This window comes from Eupeodes corollae, chromosome 1 (genome assembly GCF_945859685.1).
Source record: "Eupeodes corollae chromosome 1, idEupCoro1.1, whole genome shotgun sequence".
Classification (NCBI taxonomy): Eukaryota; Metazoa; Arthropoda; class Insecta; order Diptera; family Syrphidae; genus Eupeodes; species Eupeodes corollae.
Genome location: NC_079147.1, coordinates 222,028,269 through 222,050,000, shown reverse-complemented (window position 1 = coordinate 222,050,000; position 21,732 = coordinate 222,028,269). Strand labels below are relative to the sequence as shown.

Here is a 21,732-nt window from a genome sequence, read left to right as displayed (position 1 = left end):
TTCAGTGGTGTGAAGATAACTGCCTTCATTTTAATATCTCCAAGTGTAAGAAAATGTCTTATACTAGATCACGCAACCCTATTCCTAGCCCTAATATAGTTTAAGGCTTGTTGATTTAATAAACACAGCTCTTATTCATAGTCAATTTTCCTGATGTGTTTAGTAAAACCCCAGTTTAAGGTTGTATTCTACTACAATTACACTTCAAATGACAGGTCAAAGCAAAAATATACTGTTATATTTTCAAACTGGTTGTTTTGTGCTGTCCTTCCCTAAATTGGATGTATAATATAATAATAATATTAAAAAAATGTGACTGTTTCTTTATCCAAACGATCACATTTCTAAAAATTCAAATGACTTGAACCGTGTTTTGTTTATTTTTCTTTTTTTTTTTTTTTGCAGTACACCAAAAAACTTAAACTCCTCAAAGAAATCCATATCTTCTTCAATTGCGGTATTAATCGACATTTTTATTTGATATAATTTCAGCTTTTCAATTCACAAACAAAAATCAAATATGACAGTTGGCTGTGATAATAACAACTTAAACACAGCAATTGCTATGTTTATAGTTAAACCACAGATTAAGTCCTAAACTTAGGTTTAAATCTATTTATGAATAGCCTAAACTCTGGACTTGGTTAATAAAAACTTAGCAAGAGTTTAGCAAACATCTATGAATATGCCGCAATGACTTTTTCTAAAAAAAACGTTCTCCTAGTTCGACTGATTATAAAAAATCACAGCACTCTTTACATAGTGTTTATAGTTTTAAACATCTTGGAGTTCTTTTCAGTTCTAATATTGATTTCACGTATAGAATATTAATTCGATCGTTAATAAAGCTAACTCTATGTTAGGATTTGTTAAACGTTGTTCTTAAGAAGTTCAGGATCCTTATGTTACTCTCGCTCTATATAACTTTGGTTCGCCCACATCTTGAGTACGCATCACATGTATGGATTTCTTTTTATGAAATCGGGTAGAATAGTCCGATCTTTACAACCTTTCTCTTTATAAACATCGGATAAAACTTCTTCAAATGCAGCTTCTATAGTAAAAGAGGGTTTTGTTTTTTTTATTTACTGTCATTGACTATAAAATAATGTCAGCAGTATATAACAACTTTCTTCTATTTGAACTTGCAAAGTCAGAACAGTAAAGTATACAATGCGAGCTTATTCCAGTTCGGTTTTTAAAACATCCCTTAAACTTTAATTCTGCTTTTTACTCAAAATCCTTCAAAATATTCGAACTAAAACTGAATAGTTAAACAAGTTTCATCCAATTTAGAACAAAAAATGTTCTCTAATTTCTACCTCTTCCTTTCCATAGAATCATTTCATTTAAACGACCTAATTAAAGCTCATTAAAAACAATACTGCTTTTTATTCCTATAAACTTCTGCTTAACACTGACTGCCTAGCGTTTTTCTTATTCCTAATGCTGTGAACGTATAAGAGATCGTTTGTTAAAACTAGCTTAAACTGATAATCTTGAGTATTTAATTTTTGTTTCTCAATTCAATTGGTAATTTAAAGCATTGTAATAATCAAATGGTTCCGATTTATATAAAATAATATAAAAGTTTTCAATTTCTAATAAATTCATTTAAAAAGGTTAACACATGTGCATAGGTATCTAGGCTAAATGAAGACAAACCATATTGAATTTAAGGATGATTCTTTTCCAAAGATTTAATTATTATAATTTACGAGTAAACGCCAAGGTTCAATATTTCTTCTTTATTTTGTTTCTCAATAAAATAGTGCTTTGTTTCGTCCCCTTAAAACCCATTTGAACGAGATTTCAATTAATGGAATTGTTGAGAGTTTCGTTTGCAAAGAGAATCAAAGATATAAAATTTCATAAATTTACAATGCCAAGTGGACAGTTGTTCTTAAATAGTTGTCTTGAAAAGTGTGGTTGCAGTTTTAGTATCTATAATATTATTTTTCTATGTAAAATAGAAAGGAGAAAAGTTTGAAAATAAAATCACGTAATTATTTGAAGTAAATATTTCCTTTTTGAATTTCTGTGCTTCTTTTTGTTAAAATGTTAATGTTAAAAAACAATAAACCTGAATAAAAATATAGGTACATTAATTATTCTTGTAAGTCCTTTTTAAACAAAATGTATATTGAAACAATCTTAAAGAGCACGCCAGATAAATCTTATAGTTGGACGACTTACTAACGGTTTTCGAAAGTTCGTTACACTTCCTTAATAAATAACTGCAAGAGTCACACTATATTAACAAAAATAAACAATTTGAATTTATTATCCAAACACCGTTTAAAATGCCAACATAAATGAGAGAAAAAAATAACATTTCAGTTAATTTTGCTCAGGAAGCGTGTGGTTTGACTTTTTGCATTACCACACTACGTTTCAGCTGAATAGCTACAGGTTAAGTTTTTTGTTAAGTTTATGAGAATTTATACCACCATTTCTAATTTTAATTCAGCCGAACAAATTTTGTTAAACGTTTACTCTAATAAAACTACTTACTGTAACCTACAATTTTTAACAATAGGAGTGTAAGGCAGAAGATATTTTTGTGAATAACAAAAAAACATCCTTAGTAGAATTACTGCAGATAAAAGGTAAAGTGAAATACTGCTGCGGATAGAGATTTGACTTTTAACCTTCTTTAACGTTAGTTGATGGCTCGATGGATGTGTTCGTAAAGTTATGCCAAACATACAAAACAGTAGGACGTTATTTAAAACTCAGGAAGAACTGTGATATTTAGATACGATTTTTTAAAAGTTGTGATAACCAAGGTCTGCTAATTTAATTGCTTGTGTGTTTCTCTAATGAGCTAATAACTCAACTTTTATTTTAACTTTTTTTTGTAAATTCAAAATTTTGTGGCGACTCCGTATTAATTGCAGTACAACTGTCTTTCAGAATAAAACATACAAAGTATATACATATATTGGTAAGTCTTTACGAACAAAATATTAATAAATATAAAGAAATTTAGGTCTTACTTTAAAATCGCGTCGTTGTAATCTTTTTCATAATGATTTGTAAAATTGAAAAAAAGTATAGTTTTGTATTTGTAAAAACAAACTTGTTAAATCATTCGAAAATAGCCTAAAGCTGTTTGTTATTTTGCAAAATGTTTATTTAACAAATATGCATATAAAACATAGTAAGACCATAATCTATGTACGAACCTCTTTTCTTCAGTTCTTATTTCATTCACCTTGAATTTAAAAAATGGAAAACAAATTAAATATAAACTATTGCTGATATTTTCGTAACGTATTATCTTTACTATCGTCCATTTTATTAAATTAAAATTAGTTCTGGTCTGTATCTCCAAATTTTGTTTGCAATTTTGAAATAAATTATTCTGACAAGTATTTATTTGTATCAATTTTCAAATATAAAAACCGAAAGCAATTTCACTCTCAATCTATTAAAAATTGATTTTCCTATGACTTAAATCCAAATAGAGTTCAATTTTAGCCATCGCCAATATACCAAACTAAATTAAATTGTGCAACAGTTCATAGAGAACCAGAGCTTAGTGACTATCAACTGTGTAGAGGACACCTATGGTTTATAATGCCGAATGCGAATGGCTTTTTTGAGAAAGCACTTTTTATATCAAGAATTAATCTTGGAGTACCCGTGAAGAGAAAACTTTATGTGGCAAAATTAGGAACTCAAGACCTCTACTACGACAGTTCTACACATTTTTTAATTCCTTCTTATTCATTCAAACTTATAACTTATCTTAAAGATAGACAAAAATTCATAAAACCAGCCAGCAAAACTGGCCTTCCTGCTTCACGTTTTTTGGCATGACGTTCCGATTGTAAAAAAGTTGCTTATCCACGGTTCTTCGCCTGTCGTTGTAGATTAGTAGAATTGTCAATCTATCCTGTATCAGAAGCGTCTGTTTAAAAAGAGAATGGGCAGGTTCGGGCAACGTAAGGGACTTCATTTGCAGTAAACTTCATTCTTTGAACGTACATACATTTTGACCAAGGCATCTAGTTAGTTTTTCAAGTGTCATGAATTTCAAATATAGAACTTTACTTCGCAAACCTCTACTTTAAGTTTATAGTACAAAAAGTACCAACAAAATGACTGTCTGCAAAACACTCCTCAGGCAAGCTACAAGTCCACCACGATTTCTATTTTGTATTGTAAAGATATTTCTTATTATTTCTTTTCCAATTTGACAAGGAACCCTTTTACAAAAAGCATTAAATGAAGTTGTGCAGAAAACAAATAAATCAGGGTAATAAAGTTCAGCTTTCAGTTGAATGAAAAAACATGATCAGCTGTCATTTTGATAAAAGTAGACTTGACTTAATAGTAAGGGAGAGTTTTCTTAAATAACTTTCGAGTCAACTTTGTATTAAAGTGGCCTTTAATTGGAAGGTAATTTTTTGGCAGCTGGCCAATCAGATACTAGAAACTTGCCTAACTTTCAAGTCACTTGTGTCGTATGAACCTGCCCAATGCCTCTGGTGGAATGCACCCCCTCAAACGTGTACCTTCAGAATGTTTGTGGTTCGGAAAGAGCGCCCCGAAAATTAAATTGTTGGTCGAAGTCAACATGATCTCGAAAAGGTTTTATCAAGAAATTGTCAATTTTGTTGATTCGAGTCCCGTTTTATAGAATCTCGTTTGAATAATAAGGATTGATTCGATGTAATCCGGTACAGACTCGTAAAAACTGTCGCTCGAACACCCGAAACTTGTCCATTAGATATGGGCAACGTAAAACCACACAGGATATCCATATAAACTAACATCCATAAATTGTATGAAGGCCATGCAGCAAATAACCTTCACTATGGGGTCAAGCCGACTGCTGTTAAACAGCCGTTTCGTCAGACCGAAGGCTCATCTGGCTCTGATCAGAGCAGCATTTATATGTCTGTCGATATATGAATAATCTTCATATTCAGAAGTAACATCTTAAATTGGTTCATCATATCTTCAAAACAGGTTCCAGCATGTGCGAATCGGTACCCCTATTAGTGATTCGATCACTAGAGCATGTGTAGGCGTCCCCCAAGGGTCAGTGCTCGGGCCTTTACTTTTTATTATTTATATAAATTCAATTTTTCAGTTGAAGTATGGTTGCTTTTGCTGATGACTTAGCCCTTTCGTATGCTGCTCCTTCTGTTGATAGAATAAAAACCTCAATGAATAACGATCTATCTATTTTGGCAAACTGGTGTAAGTATCATCAGATGGCGCTGAGTAGCAAATCTAAGACTATGTACTTTTCCTTGTCAAAATAAATTTTAGTTGAAAATGTTCTTCAGGATGCAAGTTGTGATCATTCTAGTTGTACCGTTTCCTGCATGCCACTGAATGTGTAACAGAACTTAAATACCTTGGCATAATACTAGACTCAAAACTGTATTGTAAGTCACACATCATGAGTGTTAAAAAAAATATGTATATTGTTTTGAATAAAATCTTTCTCTTGCGAAAAATAGTACCAGCAAACCTACTAACATCTATCTATTATGCATTAGCTAACTCCCGCTTATAATATGGTATTTTCGGCTGCAAAAGTGCATTTTTCAGCAATCTACAGCCTTTAATTACGGCCCAGAAAAAGATCATTAGGATAATGCTTCAAAAACCTAGATGGGAACCATCATTTCCGTTGTTTAAATCGCTTAATATATTACCACTTCGGCTCCATAAATCGCTCGTTGCGATCATCAGCGTCTACTGTGACTATCCAAAGAACTAGAATAGAGCATCTTAGACGCTTCTGTCCTGTCATAGCACTATTTATATATAATAAACTTAAAGCAGATATATGCAACAGCAATGGCCAATGCCACAGGTTCTTAAAAAAGCTTAGTATTTGGCTCTTTTCTAAATTAGATGTGCAAGACTTAGTGCGTGTAGTAACTTGACCTCTTATACCACGATAACCTAAACCATAAAAAATATAGTTTTACTTGCTTTATTTAAAATAATTCCCCATCACGCATCGGTTACTATTACCAAACATTTGACGTTGAAAAGATTGCAATCATTATACCTATAATAATTCGACCTCATGCCCTCACTTGAAGTCCTTGTTTATCATTATGTAAATGCAATAAGATGCAAAGATTACAATTCAATTTTACTTTTAAGTCTCAATCTCTCTGTAAAATCAATGAATGCAATCTTTAAGTTAAATTAAATAACTGATTTATGAAGATTACATTAATAAAACACTATACCTTCTTTTATAAGCCTGATTCACTGTTTAATTATGCAATACGATTTCACTCTATTATTTAGTTCCAAAAGGACGAAGGATGCTAAACTAAATATAATATTTTTTTTGTTTATCTTGACTCGTATTTGAAGAACCAAATTAAAGAGAATCGATCATATCCCAAAATAATGTTCTGTGCAAGCCTCTATTCAGCTATAAGACCAAGCAACAAATAACCCCTTTATGATTCTCCGGCGAAAATTTGTTTTTCAGAGATCCTTAATTTGGATTTCAGGCTATTTACTTTTTTTCAAGATGAATCATAGACGCTCCTTAAAAAATGTAAAAGTTTTAAGCTACACGATGGAAATAAAAACCGAACTTGGAAAATCCATTTGCGTTAAAATACAAACAAAACAATGTGAAATGCTTACACTTTTACATGACGAATTAATAAACAAATATTTATTTTGCCAATCATCATTCCGACACCTGAATCGGCTTGTCACAATAAATCCTTTGCAGATAATAAAATCACATTAATCACTTTCTTTGTGGATTACAAACTTTAATTATTATTGTTTTAATTCTTCTTATCACAGAATGTTAGTTTTTATGATCATATTTTTGTAAGATAAAGTGCATTCTGGAAAGAAACAAATAAAACAAAATGACTTACGAGTGGTGTAGTCATGTGTTTTAATCTAAAACCATGACTTTTGATTCAATGCCAAGTTCATTGCAAGGTCAAGTGCATTTGTATTATGACAATTTTTCAAATTGATTACAATTACGTTGTTTTACAGTTTTAAGGTGGAAAAATTAAATACGTATAGATTAGAGAATTACGTTGAAAAATGAATGGTGTGATATTGTTATTTAACGACATGATTTAATTTACTTATGAAATAAAACTCCACTCTTCAAAAAGATGTTTCAAATCCTAACAAAAACGTAGATACATACAAATCCATTTTATTCCCACAAAAACACATTTTTTTGAAAACTTAATTTGGACTATGCAATTGATGCGTCTCATATCCGCTGCTAAAATCCCCTACTTCTTCCAATCATCTCCTTAACCAAGACCTATGGTTTAAGTATAACAAAATAATTTTCCTTTTTATTTACGATTTAACTAAAAGTTTGAAAACAAACCCTGTTTTTAAAGCTTCTCTTACCATAAACATCTCTACTACTTGACAATAAGATGTGTTCTTCTATACTATTTCCATAATCACTTTTAAACCTAAAAATGTAATTCCTAATATTTTGTTTGATTTTTTCAGAGGTATCAGTTCAACAGTTCGAAGATGTATTGAAAAAGAAACTGGCAAAGAATTTGCTGCAAAAATCATCGACTTGGGTGGTGCAACAGAAGCTGGTGAATCAAATCCCCTGCACATGTTAGAAGCCACTAGGCAAGAAATATCCATATTGAGACAAGTTATGGGTCATCCATATATAAGTAAGTTTTTATTCTTTAATTACTTTAAATTTATATAAAGTTAAAATTTCAATTTGATTTGTATTTTCATTTAATTAACACTTAACTTTATTTTATCATCTTATTTCAGTTGATTTGCAAGATGTTTTCGAATCGGATGCATTCGTATTTTTAGTATTTGAACTCTGTCCAAAGGGTGAGCTTTTCGATTACTTAACAACAGTTGTAACGCTATCAGAAAAAAAGACTAGAACCATAATGAGGTAAGTTCCAAGTAATTTAAACTTATACACACAACTTATTATAATGTAAAATGTTTGTGTTTCTTTTTAGACAAATTTTCGAAGGTGTCGAATATATACATGGTAAAAATATTGTCCACAGAGACTTAAAACCAGAGAATATTTTGCTGGATGAGAATCATAATGTTAAAATCACAGATTTTGGTTTTGCCCGTCAATTAAAAGAAGGCGAAAAGTTAAACGGTTAGAAAGTAAACTATTTTTTCCAAAAATAGAAAAGAAAAAATTTGTTTATTTTTTACAGATCTTTGCGGAACTCCCGGCTATTTGGCTCCTGAGACATTAAGATGTAATATGTTTGAAGGATCGCCTGGTTATTCACAAGAAGTTGATATGTATGATCATATAAAAATTTCATAATTTAACAAATTGCTTATGACGTATTTTTATTTAATACAAAATTTACTACAGTTGGGCGTGTGGTGTTATAATGTTTACCCTACTGGTAGGATGTCCTCCTTTTTGGCACAGAAAACAAATGGTAATGCTGCGCAATATCATGGAGGGAAAATATAGCTTTACATCGCCCGAATGGGTGGACATATCAGGTAAAGAAATTTGTATTACTACCATTCCTTTAAAACAAGCCAAAGCCAAATACCTACACAAAAAACAATTAAAATTGTAATTTCTTGACAAAGTTCTAAATTCTAAAACTCAATTTATTGAAAAATTGGAACTCGATTAAGTTCTAACTCATGTCAAAGATTATAACTCTTATTTAAATCTCTGTTTGAGATAGAACGTACATTTTGGGTCTGTGAAATTGGATATCGGTTTAGAAATGTTTGTACTTTTTTGAACAAGTTAATGTTACGTAATATTTTTGTATGTTAATTGATAACGCTTGAATTTTTGCAATGATACAATGTTACAAAATTCATTTATGGACACCGAAAAGTTCGTTATACGAAGACATAATATTTGCAGTCATAATGACCATACTCGTAAAGCTTAGGACTTCAGAAGAGAACATAGAAGCTGTAGTCATTATGTATGTCGGAAAATAGGTTCAAAATTAGATAAATGTGCCATTTATGATATTTTATGTTGAAAATCGATTATAGTTTCAATGAAAATTTTATGGATGAGTATCAGCGTTACTCACTCAACACTGCAAGTCTACCTCACTCGCGCCCCCTGCTGCAGTCACCAAGACTATGGTTGTTACTAGGAAGACAGAAGGTCCATGGAACCTATGTCAATTTCTGAAACCTTAAGTTCCAAGGACATTCTAACCGCAGACATTATGTAACCTAACAACGCCAAAGATCATGTCAAAGAAATTTTTTTCAAATGAAGCGAAATTAATGACAACAATTTCGTTAAATATTAAACCTGAAGATCATTCAATGTTTAATTTAATGACAACAAATCTTAGTAGATTATTTGTTAGAAATTTGTTTTATAAAACCGAGATTTATCTCCTTAAACGCCGCGCCGTTACTGTTTAAAACATAAATTGTATCGTCATCAAACTTAAAACCAAAACTCTTTACCTTTGGCGAAATTGTAATTATTCCAAACCGAATGCCATTGTAATTGCACTTCCATCGATATGAAATTTATAAATCGTAGATCTTAACTTAATTATATGAGAAAGTAAGATTATTACACTTGATACTTCAAAGGCATTTAGTATTGATGAATTCCTTCTTTTTTGGGTGAGATATTAGCTTTCGGACCGTTGAGTTCAAGTAGTGGACGGGTTCAAATCTGATATCCTCAAAAAAAAAACGCTGGGGTGCCTTAGGGATCTGTTTTGTCACCGATACTCTTCCTTGTGTTAATAAATTATCTTTTGTTTGAACAGTACCAACAGCTTTTAGTGTTCGTTTTTATATTTTCTTCTTTGTCCTCTGGATATGGACTTTCAAATGCGGCGTATGATAAGCTCTTTAAAATCTGATCTTGACAGCATTGTGTAATGCAAATCAAACCTCCAATGCTACTATCTATGCGTAGGATTTCAGTTCTAATTATATTTAACATCGCCAAAAATGCTGCCAAGTTTAGGTTTTCTCCGTCGATGCAAGAAGTTCTTTACCCCTTTTGATGGAAAACTGTATTTGTCCAGGCTATTCCAAAAAAAGGCGAATCTTACTCAACCTCTAATTATCGACCGATTGCACTTACGTCCCTTCTTTCCAAGGTCATGGAAACGCTGGTAAATTATCAGCTTAAGAAATATCTCGAAGACCGAAAGCTTCTTAATGACCGCAGAACAGCTTTCGCAGCAATAGGTCCACTTATGATCTCATGGTTCATCTCAGCGAACAGTGGAGCAAATGGAGCAAAAATAATATTATTGCACTTGATATTTCAAAAGCATTTGATAGGGTTTGGTATCAGGGTCTTTTATCAAAAATCCGTGCTTTCGGTTTTCATGAATCCTTTCTTCATTGGTTTAGTAATTACCTTTCGAACCGTTCAATACAAGTTGCATTGGATGGATTCAAGTCTGAAAACCACAAAATAAATGCTGGTGTGCCCCATTGCTCAGTTCTATCTTCAACACTCTTTCTCATTTTTATTATTATTTATTTTTATTTCCTGTCTGCAACTTCTAATCCAATACATTGTTTCATTGACGATAGCACTCTCAGCTTTTCATATTCGTTTTCAGAATCACATTCCTCTTCCTCGGATGTGGGACTGCAACGACAAAATATGATAAGCTCATTGAATTCCTACCTAAACAGCATTGCACAATGGGGATTAAAAAACCGCATGGAATTTAATGCTTCGAAAACGCATCGTTATCGTTGTATCGTTAAAGCGAAATACACCCCCCTCTTGCCATTATCTATGGATGGCGCTTGCATCGAGGAGACTGAACATCTCCTTATTCTCGGTATGTGTATCACCAACCACCTTTTGTAGAATGATCACATACGCGATGTCACCAAATATACCGCAAGATGTTTGGGTTTTCTAAGGCGATGCAAGAAGTTTGTCTCTCCCTCTAATCAGGCTGTTATCTGCAAAACTTATATACGTCCAAAGCTTGAGTATTACTCCCATATCTGGGCTGGTGCACCTGCAACCTACTTAAGCCTCTTGGACAGCATTGAACACCATCATAGGATCATTTACGTCGCTTGAACATCGTCGTAAAGATTCTTGTCTCACGCTTTTTTACCGTTATTTTAACGGTTTATGCTCAAGAGAAATATCCAGTTCCATTCCACCCCTTAAACAGTTCAACCGTAATACACGTGCTTCTAGGAATACTCATCAATATACCCTCGAGCCCAACTTCGTCGTACTGTCAAGTATAGAGATTTGTTCTTTAGGCGTACACAGTGTCTTTACATTATAAGGGTAGTAATATCCCCTTAAGTGTGCGCTTATTATAAAAAAAAAAATAAAACAAAAATTCTCGGGAATAACTCACATATTTGTGCTGGTGCTCCAATAAGTTTTTTGAAAATAACTGAAAATAGGCCTTTAAAAATGATAGGCGGTCTTACTCTTAGTGAGAATTTTGCTACTCTTCAAGATATCTATCATTGTCTTACCGCTATTTTCGTTAACGATGCTCCAACGAAATAAATAAATTAATAGTTTACCATTGAGCCCAAGTTCGGACGCGTTAATTAATATCTTCTTTTTTAATCCTATCCTCCTTCCCTAATTATTCGCTGTGCGTCTTATCATAACCTTTTGAGTGTGTGCGCAGTATAGAAAAGAACATACATACGTAATATATGAATGCAAAAAAAACATTCCACTATTAATCTTTTCAAATTTTGATTTATTTGCACTAAAAAACTTTGCTATTGCTTTATTATTTTTCTGATTAATATTTTGATTCATTCGCCCATTACAGAAGATCCAAAGGACCTCATTAGAAAGTGTCTAGTCGTCGATCCATCGCAAAGGATCACAGTCAAGGAAGTATTAAGGCATCCATTTTTCAACCAAGTCGTAAGTAGTAGTTATTTTTGTTTGCACCCCCCTGACCACTTTGTATATTCATTTATTTTGTTAGTTACTTTTAGAAAAAAAAAACATAATTTATCATTTTTTTTTCTAGAATCCCTTTATTTTTTATTATCTCTTTTGTTTTATCCTTTTCGCTCAAAATATTATCAATTTTTTATTTATTTTGCATAGATTGCTTTATTGTCTAGAATTTAGTCTTCAAGTACAATTAGTGTGTCATTTTATTTTATAAAACCAGCATTTGAAAACACATAATTTAGGACTGTTTTATTTAGCTACTAAGTTCATTTTTTTATGAATTCTATTTATTTATTTTCTTATCTCTACTTTTTCTACTATTATTTTTTTTATATATGACGATCTACAAAAAATCGATAAAAAACAAATCACTTTTAAACAAATACAAAAAATTATGTATAAACAAAACAAAAACTATAAAATACTAGTTATTTGAACAAGATATCGATGGAATTAAACGCAGCCTCTCATACAAGTCGAGGAGAATGAGTCGTATCACGGAAATTGCACTGGTAACGATCCGTTTCTGGACAAAACACTGTTTCGATATTAAAAGACGAGTGATTGTTTTCTCATTTTACACATAATTTTTATTTTTATTATTAATCTTTTTATTTTAATTTATATCATTTTTCATTGAGTTATTTTTTTATCGGTCTCTCTTTTTTTTTAATAATAATACTTTGTGTTTGTTGTTGAGGTTTGTTATGCAAAAATCATGGTCAATACTGATGGTTTTTGCTCGTCTTGGTTTACTTCCTGTAGATGCGTTATTTTTTCCTTTTTTCCTCCTTTACTAATCAAGAAAAAAGTTTTGTTTATTATTTTCGTGTTCTTGTTTTCCCTTTTTTTCAAAAACGCTATCTACTAACAAAGTGCAATAAAATATACATTTTTAAAAATATTCACAATATAAGAACGAGTTTGAAATATCAAACAAAAATATCTGAGGGGAATAACGCTTGCATGACTTTGACTTCAAGTTGCATCTTGCATGATGAGTTAGGTTTAAGTTTAGTTTTAATTCATTAGTAATAAAAATAATTATTTATAATAAGCATGTTGATATTATATGATTTCCACAGGCAGCGAAAAATTTTATTAAAATGTTTTCGCAGTTACTCAACTTTTACTAAAAGGGGCTTACATGATTGTGCTTAAAGGCAAACTTTTAAAAATTGTCTAGAAAAGTTTAAATTAATTATTTGATAGGGGAACAGTGTAAGGCCACACAAGAGTCTTTGTTTATCTAAGGTGGCAACCGAAACCGAAAGTATCCTCTGATTGTGATATAACAAGAAGTCAGACGCGGTTTAGTGTTGAAAGTAATTGAAATTAGCTTTCACGAGCTATCGCGGCACCAAATTTTATATTTTATAGTATCTCGGTTTCGAATTCTAAAACCATGAGAACGTGTAAGAAAATATCATGTATGTTTAAATTGCTACATCTTGTAAGAAGAGTTTAATCCCTAGGCCTGACGACTTTGAGTTGCCAAAAATTTAAATGTACAAATTTTAATTAAACTTAAATGTTTTCTAGTTTATTTTTGCAGCAGTCGTAAGATTTTATTTTTTATTTGATAATGCTTCCTGTAATGTTATTTTTAAAATGCGTATACATTTTTATTTTTTTTTAATTGATCTACTAAAATAAATTTAAGCATATAAACATTTTATTTAACCACAAACAGTTAGCACAAATTTCTAAATTCTTTCAGACTTGAGTCATAAGTTCAAAAAATTAAACTAATACTTTTATTTTTACTACTCACGTTGTTTTATAATTAAAAATCATAACCCAAAGAAAAAAAAACTATTACAGTAGTATTTAAACATTTATTGAGAACTAGGGGCCAATCTTCAAATTGCAAGCTTAACAATTCCCATTTTTCATAACAGAATATTTAAAGTACTATGATTTGTTTACGTATTTCTGCATTTGATCAAATAAATAAGAACCCTTTGAAGTGATATTAGTGGTTTAATCCACTGTCTGAGTGGCGCTTAAGATGTTTAAATAGGACACTCAATAAAATAAGCTTGCATTGAGTGCTACTTCTGTTTTGAATGTCAGATTGGCGAAAAAACTTTATCAAAATCGGTTTTTAAATCCACTAGTTTTGTATCTTTTGGGTATGCACTTCAATTTCCCACATTATTTCTTCCAAATTATAATTGCAAGTAATGATTTCTATTTGTCAAGTTACACTGCCAACCACTTGGATGAGGCCAACCTTTTTGGAAACAATCGTTAAAGTAGAGGGATATTAAAAACGAGAGTTTGAATTTCTCAAGTTCAAATAATAAATTACAAAAAAAGCGTATAAAAAGTTACTGCACTAGAATAAGGTCATTTCGAATATTTCGGAGCGACATTTTAAAAACTTTTGTAAAGAATATCTAAAACAGTGTTGAAATCAACTGTTTTGATTTAAATTGAAACACATATGAGTTTCGGAAAGGCTAAGACAGTTACAGAAAAGGCAAAATAGATTGTTTCTAGGATTTCGAAACCTCAGGACGTGAGATTGCTAGGAGAATCATAAGAATCAAGACAGTCCACAAAATTTCGCAACGCGGAAGCTACAACATCAAGAGAAAATTAGGTAATTCTGTGATTTCAGATAAAAAAGTTTAAAATTAAAAGTCCCCATAATTAAGACTTTTATTTACATGTTCTGAGAAAGAATGAGCTTGTTAAGGCGAGGCAACAAAGCCGTTTATTAAATGTAAAGGTGTGGGGAGCTATAAATTACTATTGCACAATCGACTTCGAGCTTTTGTCCTCAACAATGAAATCCAATTTTATAAATTTGTAATAGGAAAATACGTAACTATTCACAGGTATAAAATGTTTCTGGGAACAATATTTCCACCAGGTATAATAAGCGAAAATCGATGCAAAATGTGTGGTATTATCCTAGTGGTTGGCAGTGTACTCCACTAAATGTTTAAATTGAATTTGTTCAAACTTCAATAAATGATAACATATTCAAAAAAAAACCAACGAAATAGGCAGTAAGCCTAAGCTTTTTTTAAATACCTCTACTTATGCATAAGACGCATTATAAATAAAACTAGTGTGCATAATTAATTAAGAGCTATTAGATTAAATCAAAATTTTTCAAACATTGAAACAAAATTAGGAAAAATGTCAGTTAATATTGTCGAATTGTGATAGTCTAGTTAATAAAGGTTTTCACCTAAAAAAATCCAACAGTTTTGAAGCTTGGAACACTTACTAAGGGATGTCTGGTGATGACCAAAAAAAAGTCCCCAAGAATCCGACGTGAGCTCTAGCGGCAGTTAAGAGAAACATTAAGTTTGTTTCAGTTTTTTACGTTTTTCTCGAAAACTATTTGTGGTATCAAAAAATGTTGCTCGACAAAATTAAAGCTCATTAAATTTTATAAAAAAAAAGCTTTAATGAATTTTTAGTATCTCTTATATGTAGTTTATAAAATAACTCTAGCGGCAGTGAAGAGAAACAAACGGGGTTTTCGGGTTTATCTTGAAAACTATTTGTCGTATCTAAAAATAATCTTCTACAAAATTAAAGCTTATTAAACGTCCGAAAAAAAAATAGTATAAGGTTATAAATAACTCATTGAGGTAAATTATTTCCTTTTCTGGTGAACACAACATTAACCTCTTCACCTATAGCTGCAACGTTTGCAGTCTCCACAGATATTTCTATTGAAGTTTGAATGACTAATAGGTCATTTTCCTTGGTTGCAATGTGCCGTGGTTAAAAAAGGTAACAATCTTGACTTATTCTTTTCGTTGGAAAGAAAATCTATTTGTTCGACTGACTTTTTAAGTCTATATCTTCGATTTTGTTCTACTCTTTTTGTACTTCCAAAGAAGAGTAACCATCAAACACTACAGTAAAACTTTTTGACAAATAATTTTTGTGAAGGTACTTAATGAAGGAATGGCAAATTGTTGAAATATCGGAATCTTTGGGCCACAATACTTCGTGTAGCAAGAAGCCACCATCTACAATAATGTCAAATTCGAGGAAATCAATATTTGTTGTGGATACTTTAGGCGTTTTCGCTTTTGGACAGCTTTACAATGTCTGTATTATCTCTAATTTTATGAGCCTCTCCAAAATCTTCGTGTTGCTTACTAGTAGAAAAAAGAGTGATGAGCAAATTTCATGAATAGCAGTCAGCCCTTGAACCCATTTCCTAATTACGCCATCAGTGATTTCATGCCCTCGTGCCAAGCCACCCATACTCTTCATTCCAAGCATTAGAGTTTGTTCAATTGTCTGGTCCGACCACAGCCCTGTCCAAAATCGGTCAGTTCTTCTCATAGAAAGCAACACTTACACAAAGGTTTTTAATTCACCTGAGGTCATCACAGAATGCAGATTTACCATGTCCTGCAAATACAGGTGACATGATTTGGCTTACGAGAAAGTGTCCGGCGGCATGGAAATCATAATCTTCACACAATTAATTCCACTCGCCAGACCGCTCAGCGTGAATACAATCTTTAATCAATATAATCATATTAAACAACTGAATCCATAGGGCTGCTGTTGGTCCATTAGATTTGAGTATGTTTGTAGCTTCTCACTAAGATGGATTAAATGAGAGTTTTGTGTTAGGGCACATAAAGAAGGAGACTAATCAAGAAAATTTTTGTTGAGATTTTGGATTTCTTTTAATTCATGTTACGTATATCGACTAGTTCTATTATTATATTAACTAAAGATTTATGTATTAGTATTAAACCACGAACTGCTCTAGCAAAAGCTTTTCCTGAACAAATTAATATAATATTTTTTTCGGAAATTTAATAAGCTTTAATTTTTTAGAAGATTATTTTTTGATACGACAAATAGTTCTCAAGATAAACCCGAAAAAAACGTATGTTTCTCTTCACTGCCGCTAGAGTTATTTTATAAACTGTAAGAGATACGAACAAATTCATAAAAGCTTTTTTTATAAAATTTAATAAGCTTTAATTTTGTGGAACAATAGTTTTTGATACGACAAATAGTTTTCGAGATAAACGTGAAAAACTGAAACATCACCAGACATTCCTTAGTAAGTCTGCCAAGTTTCAAGACTGTTGGTTTTTTTTTTGAGGTGAAGGCAATTTTCTTCGTTCATTGACTGGACTACTACAGTAAAGGTAACCAAAGTTTGTCAACTGTTGTTTTTAATTTTTCTAAGCTAATGCAGGGCTCTTCCAGATGTTCCTGATCTGATTGACAACTCTTTACTTTTCTTCGATTAGAAACATCAGCCTTATGAATTAATGTGTTGGGTAGTTCAGGTAGAATACAATAATCAATCTGTAGATTTCCACTACATATCTTTCTAAGTTCTATATTTTCTTTATCTTTTATTTGGGTTTCTCTTCTGTATACTTAATTATTATTATTTTTTTTCAAACTGAATTTAGGTTTCTCAAACCAATTAAAATTTTTAAATGGTCACACACAGCACATAACTTTTTTTTTTAATCATCGAAATTTCATCCATCAAAAACAAAATTTTGCATTTTAGATCTCAAAACCTGAGCGCTCAATTGGACATCCTACTAGTTACGAGCAGTTAAAAGAGCAGAGTATACAAAATGGAAACTACACTCTTAAATTGTATATCACCAAAAAGAATTATGATAATCTTATTGGTGAAGTATCACCAGCATCAAATCAAATTCAAAGTACACAGGCAGGTTTTATTTTGCCATTGTTTTTTTTTTATAAATTCTTTTCAAATGAAATATATTTTTATTTAAGTACTAAGCGTATAATTTCTTATTTTAAAAAATATGTTAAACTCGCATAACTTATTCTACACTTACTTCATCTATATTAATCATTGCAAAGTAATTATTATGTAGCACATAATTATTCTTCAAAAAAAAAATATTTTTTTCTTAATTTTAATGCTTTTATAATTTTAATTTTTAATGCTTTTTCGCTTGCAAAACTAATTATTGTACAAATTATTATTTTTTCTTAATTTTATTTAAATATTTCAGCATATTTTAATTTCATACTTAATATAATTTTGTTAAAATAAATGAGGTATCGTAAATCTGGCAACTCTAGCTTTTGACGCAAATCATTTCTTCAGTATAGGCCTTGTATCTTCAAATCATGGCGTACTTTATTATATGTAGTTAATAAAGTAAGGTTTACTTTAATCTTTTATATTTGGTATTTGGATTATCAAACATATCTTTGTAACACTTTTATCATTTCTATTTGTATTTCTCTCAAAACGACCCAAGTTAGGGGGATGATAAATATAGCGACACTTTGGTCCTTCGAGAAAAGACTTTACCACTCAATTGCTTTCTTAGCCCAAATAAACAGCGGTTAGCAAGACTTATTCTTCGTTTTATCCCAGCGCTAGTGTTGTTTTCTGCGCTTACAGCGGAGCCCAGGTAGACTAAGTCCTTGACTACCTCAAAGTAACGTCTATCGATGGTGACGTTTTGACCAAGACGTCGGTGATGTATGTCCTTTCTTGACAACAGCATGTACTTCGTTTTTCCCTCATTATCCGTTAAACCCTTTTTTGCCGCCTCTGCCTCAATACTCACAAAAGCACCATTGACATCACGCAGAGTTCTTCCGATTATGTTGACGTGTGAGCTCTGCAGTATTCTTTCAAGTACGATGTTAAAAAAATTGCATGACAGCGCATCACCTTGTCTAAAACCTTTATTGACATTAAAAGATTCTGTTAAGTTGTTTCCAACCTTTATGGAGCAGCGTGAATTCTCCATGGTCATCCTGCACAAACGGACGAGTTTGGCAGGGATGCTTAAACTAGACATGGCTCTATACAGCTCGTCCCTGTAGATGCTGTCATATGCGGCCTTAAAATCAATGAAAAGATGATGGGTGCCGATTTGGTGTTCTTGGGTTTTTTGAAGGATCTGCCGTAATGTAAATATTTGATCGACTGTGGACTTTCCTGGTCTAAGACCACAATGATAATGACCTATCAGGTTGTTGGCGATGAGCTTAAGACGTTCACACATTACGGCAGAGAAGATTTTATAAGCGGTGTTAAGTAGACTGATTTCTCTGGATAAGGAGAAGTGCCTTGGTGGAAACACCTCTCCCCCCTCTCTCGTTTGCTGCCCCAACAACTTTACACTGGGGTTGGAACCCAATCTCCAGTTGAGGTACTAGGCATCCGATGTTCACCACGGGGAGGTGAGAGTTGGAGTTGATATACAGAGGTGGGTTTTGAGGAAAACCTGTGGACGCTTGTGTCCTCTTGAATGCACATGTCTACCATTTGAACATTTGAAAGTCGTTGGACTTTCCAATAAGATTGCCTTAATTTGAAGACAATTTTTTGGCAGCTGGCCAATCAGATACTAGAAACTTACTTTACTTTCTGGTCTCTTATGTCTTATGTCGTGTCAACCTGCCTAATATCAGACAGATAGGGTATCTTGATACCTTTTTGTTAGTGTTTGACATGTGAAAGAACACCTGATCCAAAACAGCTTGGATGTCAAAAAAGGAAACCAAAGATATCCAAGAATGTCTGTTATATATGACAGCTTATTTAACTCATGGTTGAATTTGAAGGAACCAGAAAATTGATTTAAAATGTGTATCTTTTTTAGGAAAAATCCGGTAAATTATTAAAATAATAGTTTTTGGCCTCCAAATCTAAATGTTTGTTTCCTTTTTGTAAACAGCTGAAAGTTGCTTTATTTTTTGCCAGCAACTCGTTCGTATCTTAAAATTCACGTATCCAAGATGTTCGTAACCTTTCTAACACGGATTTTTCAATAAAAGGTTTCAATTTTGAAATATTGTAATTTGGACAGCTGTCACTTTTGAAGCTGTCAACTTTTGACCTTTGACAAGTACAAACTTCGCCTTTAATTATTTTACGCTTCAACAAACCCATTAAAATTTTTTAAATTCGCAACGAAAATGTTGAACATGTTGCAGGCGCAATTCGCAGTTCACAGTTTTGAAAGAAAAGTTTCCTAAATGCAAAATTTCTTCAAGAGGTATCCAAATTTGGCTAATGATATTTAGACTTAGACACAGATAAGATCTGACAAGAGGTACCGCCGCAATTCCGCGAATTGCCGTGGCTGCTATTCGGGAGATATCTTTTTCCATTGGTTATGACATGTTACTCTTTATTGGGCGTTTTTCATTTTTAGTCCCGAACAGACCCTGAACTATAAAACCAAAAAATTGTGTTTCTTTTTTATCCCTGAATGTTTAGAGCTTAAAATTTGTTTATTCAGTATTCGTTAGGAGTGCGCTCTATAAGCTCAGAATAAAATAACTGAGTATACGGGTTGATTGCTGGACACAAGCATCAAAACTTCATCCTTACTTTCTTCAAAAATAAATTGAATGTTTGTTTGATTATAATTAGTTTTTCTGTTTTAACTTAAGTCTTTATTCTTGTTTCTGGAGAAGAAAATGACAAGAAAATTGACTGTATTTTAAGATCTCGCATTACGAAATCTCTTATATCAAAATCTTGCAAATACAAAAACTCTGACAATGATCTCGAAATTGCCTGCCTTATATTGCTTATGCGTAATCTGCTTGTGAGATTTTGATGAAGCGAGAATTTAATGCACTAGTGCGATGTTTTTCTACTAGACTTTTAAATATAAAAGATTTTAAAAATGCGAGATTTTAAGATGCGACATTTTGTTACAAGGGATTTTAGTTTGAAGCCAATCGTACCGCTCCCATGCCAAATAGTGACGGCTGAACCTTCAATTGTGTTTCAAAAATAATTCTGAGCTCTCAGAACACACTTATTTGTTTAGAGGATGTTCAGAGCATGCTGGATATGCTCATACTCTGTTCAGAATTCCGAAAGTTAAAAAGAAAATCCTTTTAATAAAATAAATATCCATTGGTTTCTCTTTAAAAATACTAGTTTTTTTATAATAAAAAAATGAGAGTTCTTTATTGAAAACCTTATATAACATTAAAAAAAAAAGTTGCAATTTAAAAATTTAAAAAAGAAAGACTAAAATTTCACTATTTCGACTTTAAAAATGCTCTATCTTTTACTCAATTCGAAGGAGAACGAACTTTTAGAAACAATTTCGAACCACCAAATGTTATATTTTGTTTGTTTTTAAATTAAGCTTATAAACCATTCCGTCATCCAAAACAGTTTCAACAAAAACTGTTGTAGATCAACAACTTACAAAAATTGATTATAGATTACTTTGTATGTACTGTTCGACCGCTCAAAAACAAAAAAAAACATCAAGGACATCCCAAAATGTATTCCAAATAAGATATGGACTAGGAACTAAGCGATAACCAAGTATCCTTTAATCCTATTTTTTTTTTAAGAAATGCAAAGAAAGAAAGAATTTCTAATAGGAGGAGTTGTCTTATTTGTTATTAAACAAAAACAATACTGCAACTAAATACAAAAAATACTTCCTCGAACATATTTTAAAATAAAATAAAAACTCAGATAGTTATAGATTGGATGAAGTTCCAAAATCTTTTGTATCATAATATTGCATGAATTTAAATATGTTATAATTTTTTGTAAAGACTTCAGCACATGCGCTTATGTAAAATATAAAAATATATACCTTCACTATCTCATTCGCTTAAAATGCAATCTTATGCACTTGTAAAATATGAGCTTTTGAAATTTTGAAAACAAAAAAAAAACGTTCAAGGATATTCTTTTTTTGCTTGAAAAAAAAAAAATATTAAATTTTCTTTATCCAGATAAATTGGATCCAGAATTATTTTTAAACAAAGAAATTTTCTTATCAGTTTTACGTCAAGTTAATGTAGCTATAGAC

General features: G+C 31.7%; 1 protein-coding gene across 5 annotated transcripts in view; it reads left to right on the top strand.

Annotated features, from left to right (window-relative positions):
• LOC129938428 (phosphorylase b kinase gamma catalytic chain, skeletal muscle/heart isoform) overlaps nt 1–21,732 on the top strand; it is an 81,999-nt gene that overhangs the window by 52,087 nt on the left and 8,180 nt on the right. For 3 of the 5 annotated variants that reach the window (XM_056045982.1, XM_056045981.1, XM_056045985.1), the window contains 7 exons: nt 7,495–7,673; nt 7,783–7,915; nt 7,986–8,137; nt 8,199–8,289; nt 8,366–8,502; nt 11,787–11,884; nt 17,448–17,615. In XM_056045982.1, the coding sequence (XP_055901957.1) occupies nt 7,495–7,673; nt 7,783–7,915; nt 7,986–8,137; nt 8,199–8,289; nt 8,366–8,502; nt 11,787–11,884; nt 17,448–17,615 (958 nt within the window). Of the gene's footprint in view, nt 1–7,494; nt 7,674–7,782; nt 7,916–7,985; nt 8,138–8,198; nt 8,290–8,365; nt 8,503–11,786; nt 11,885–12,348; nt 12,433–17,447; nt 17,616–21,732 lie in introns of all 5 variants that reach the window. The other 2 variants (XM_056045983.1, XM_056045984.1) reach the window with 2 other exon arrangements.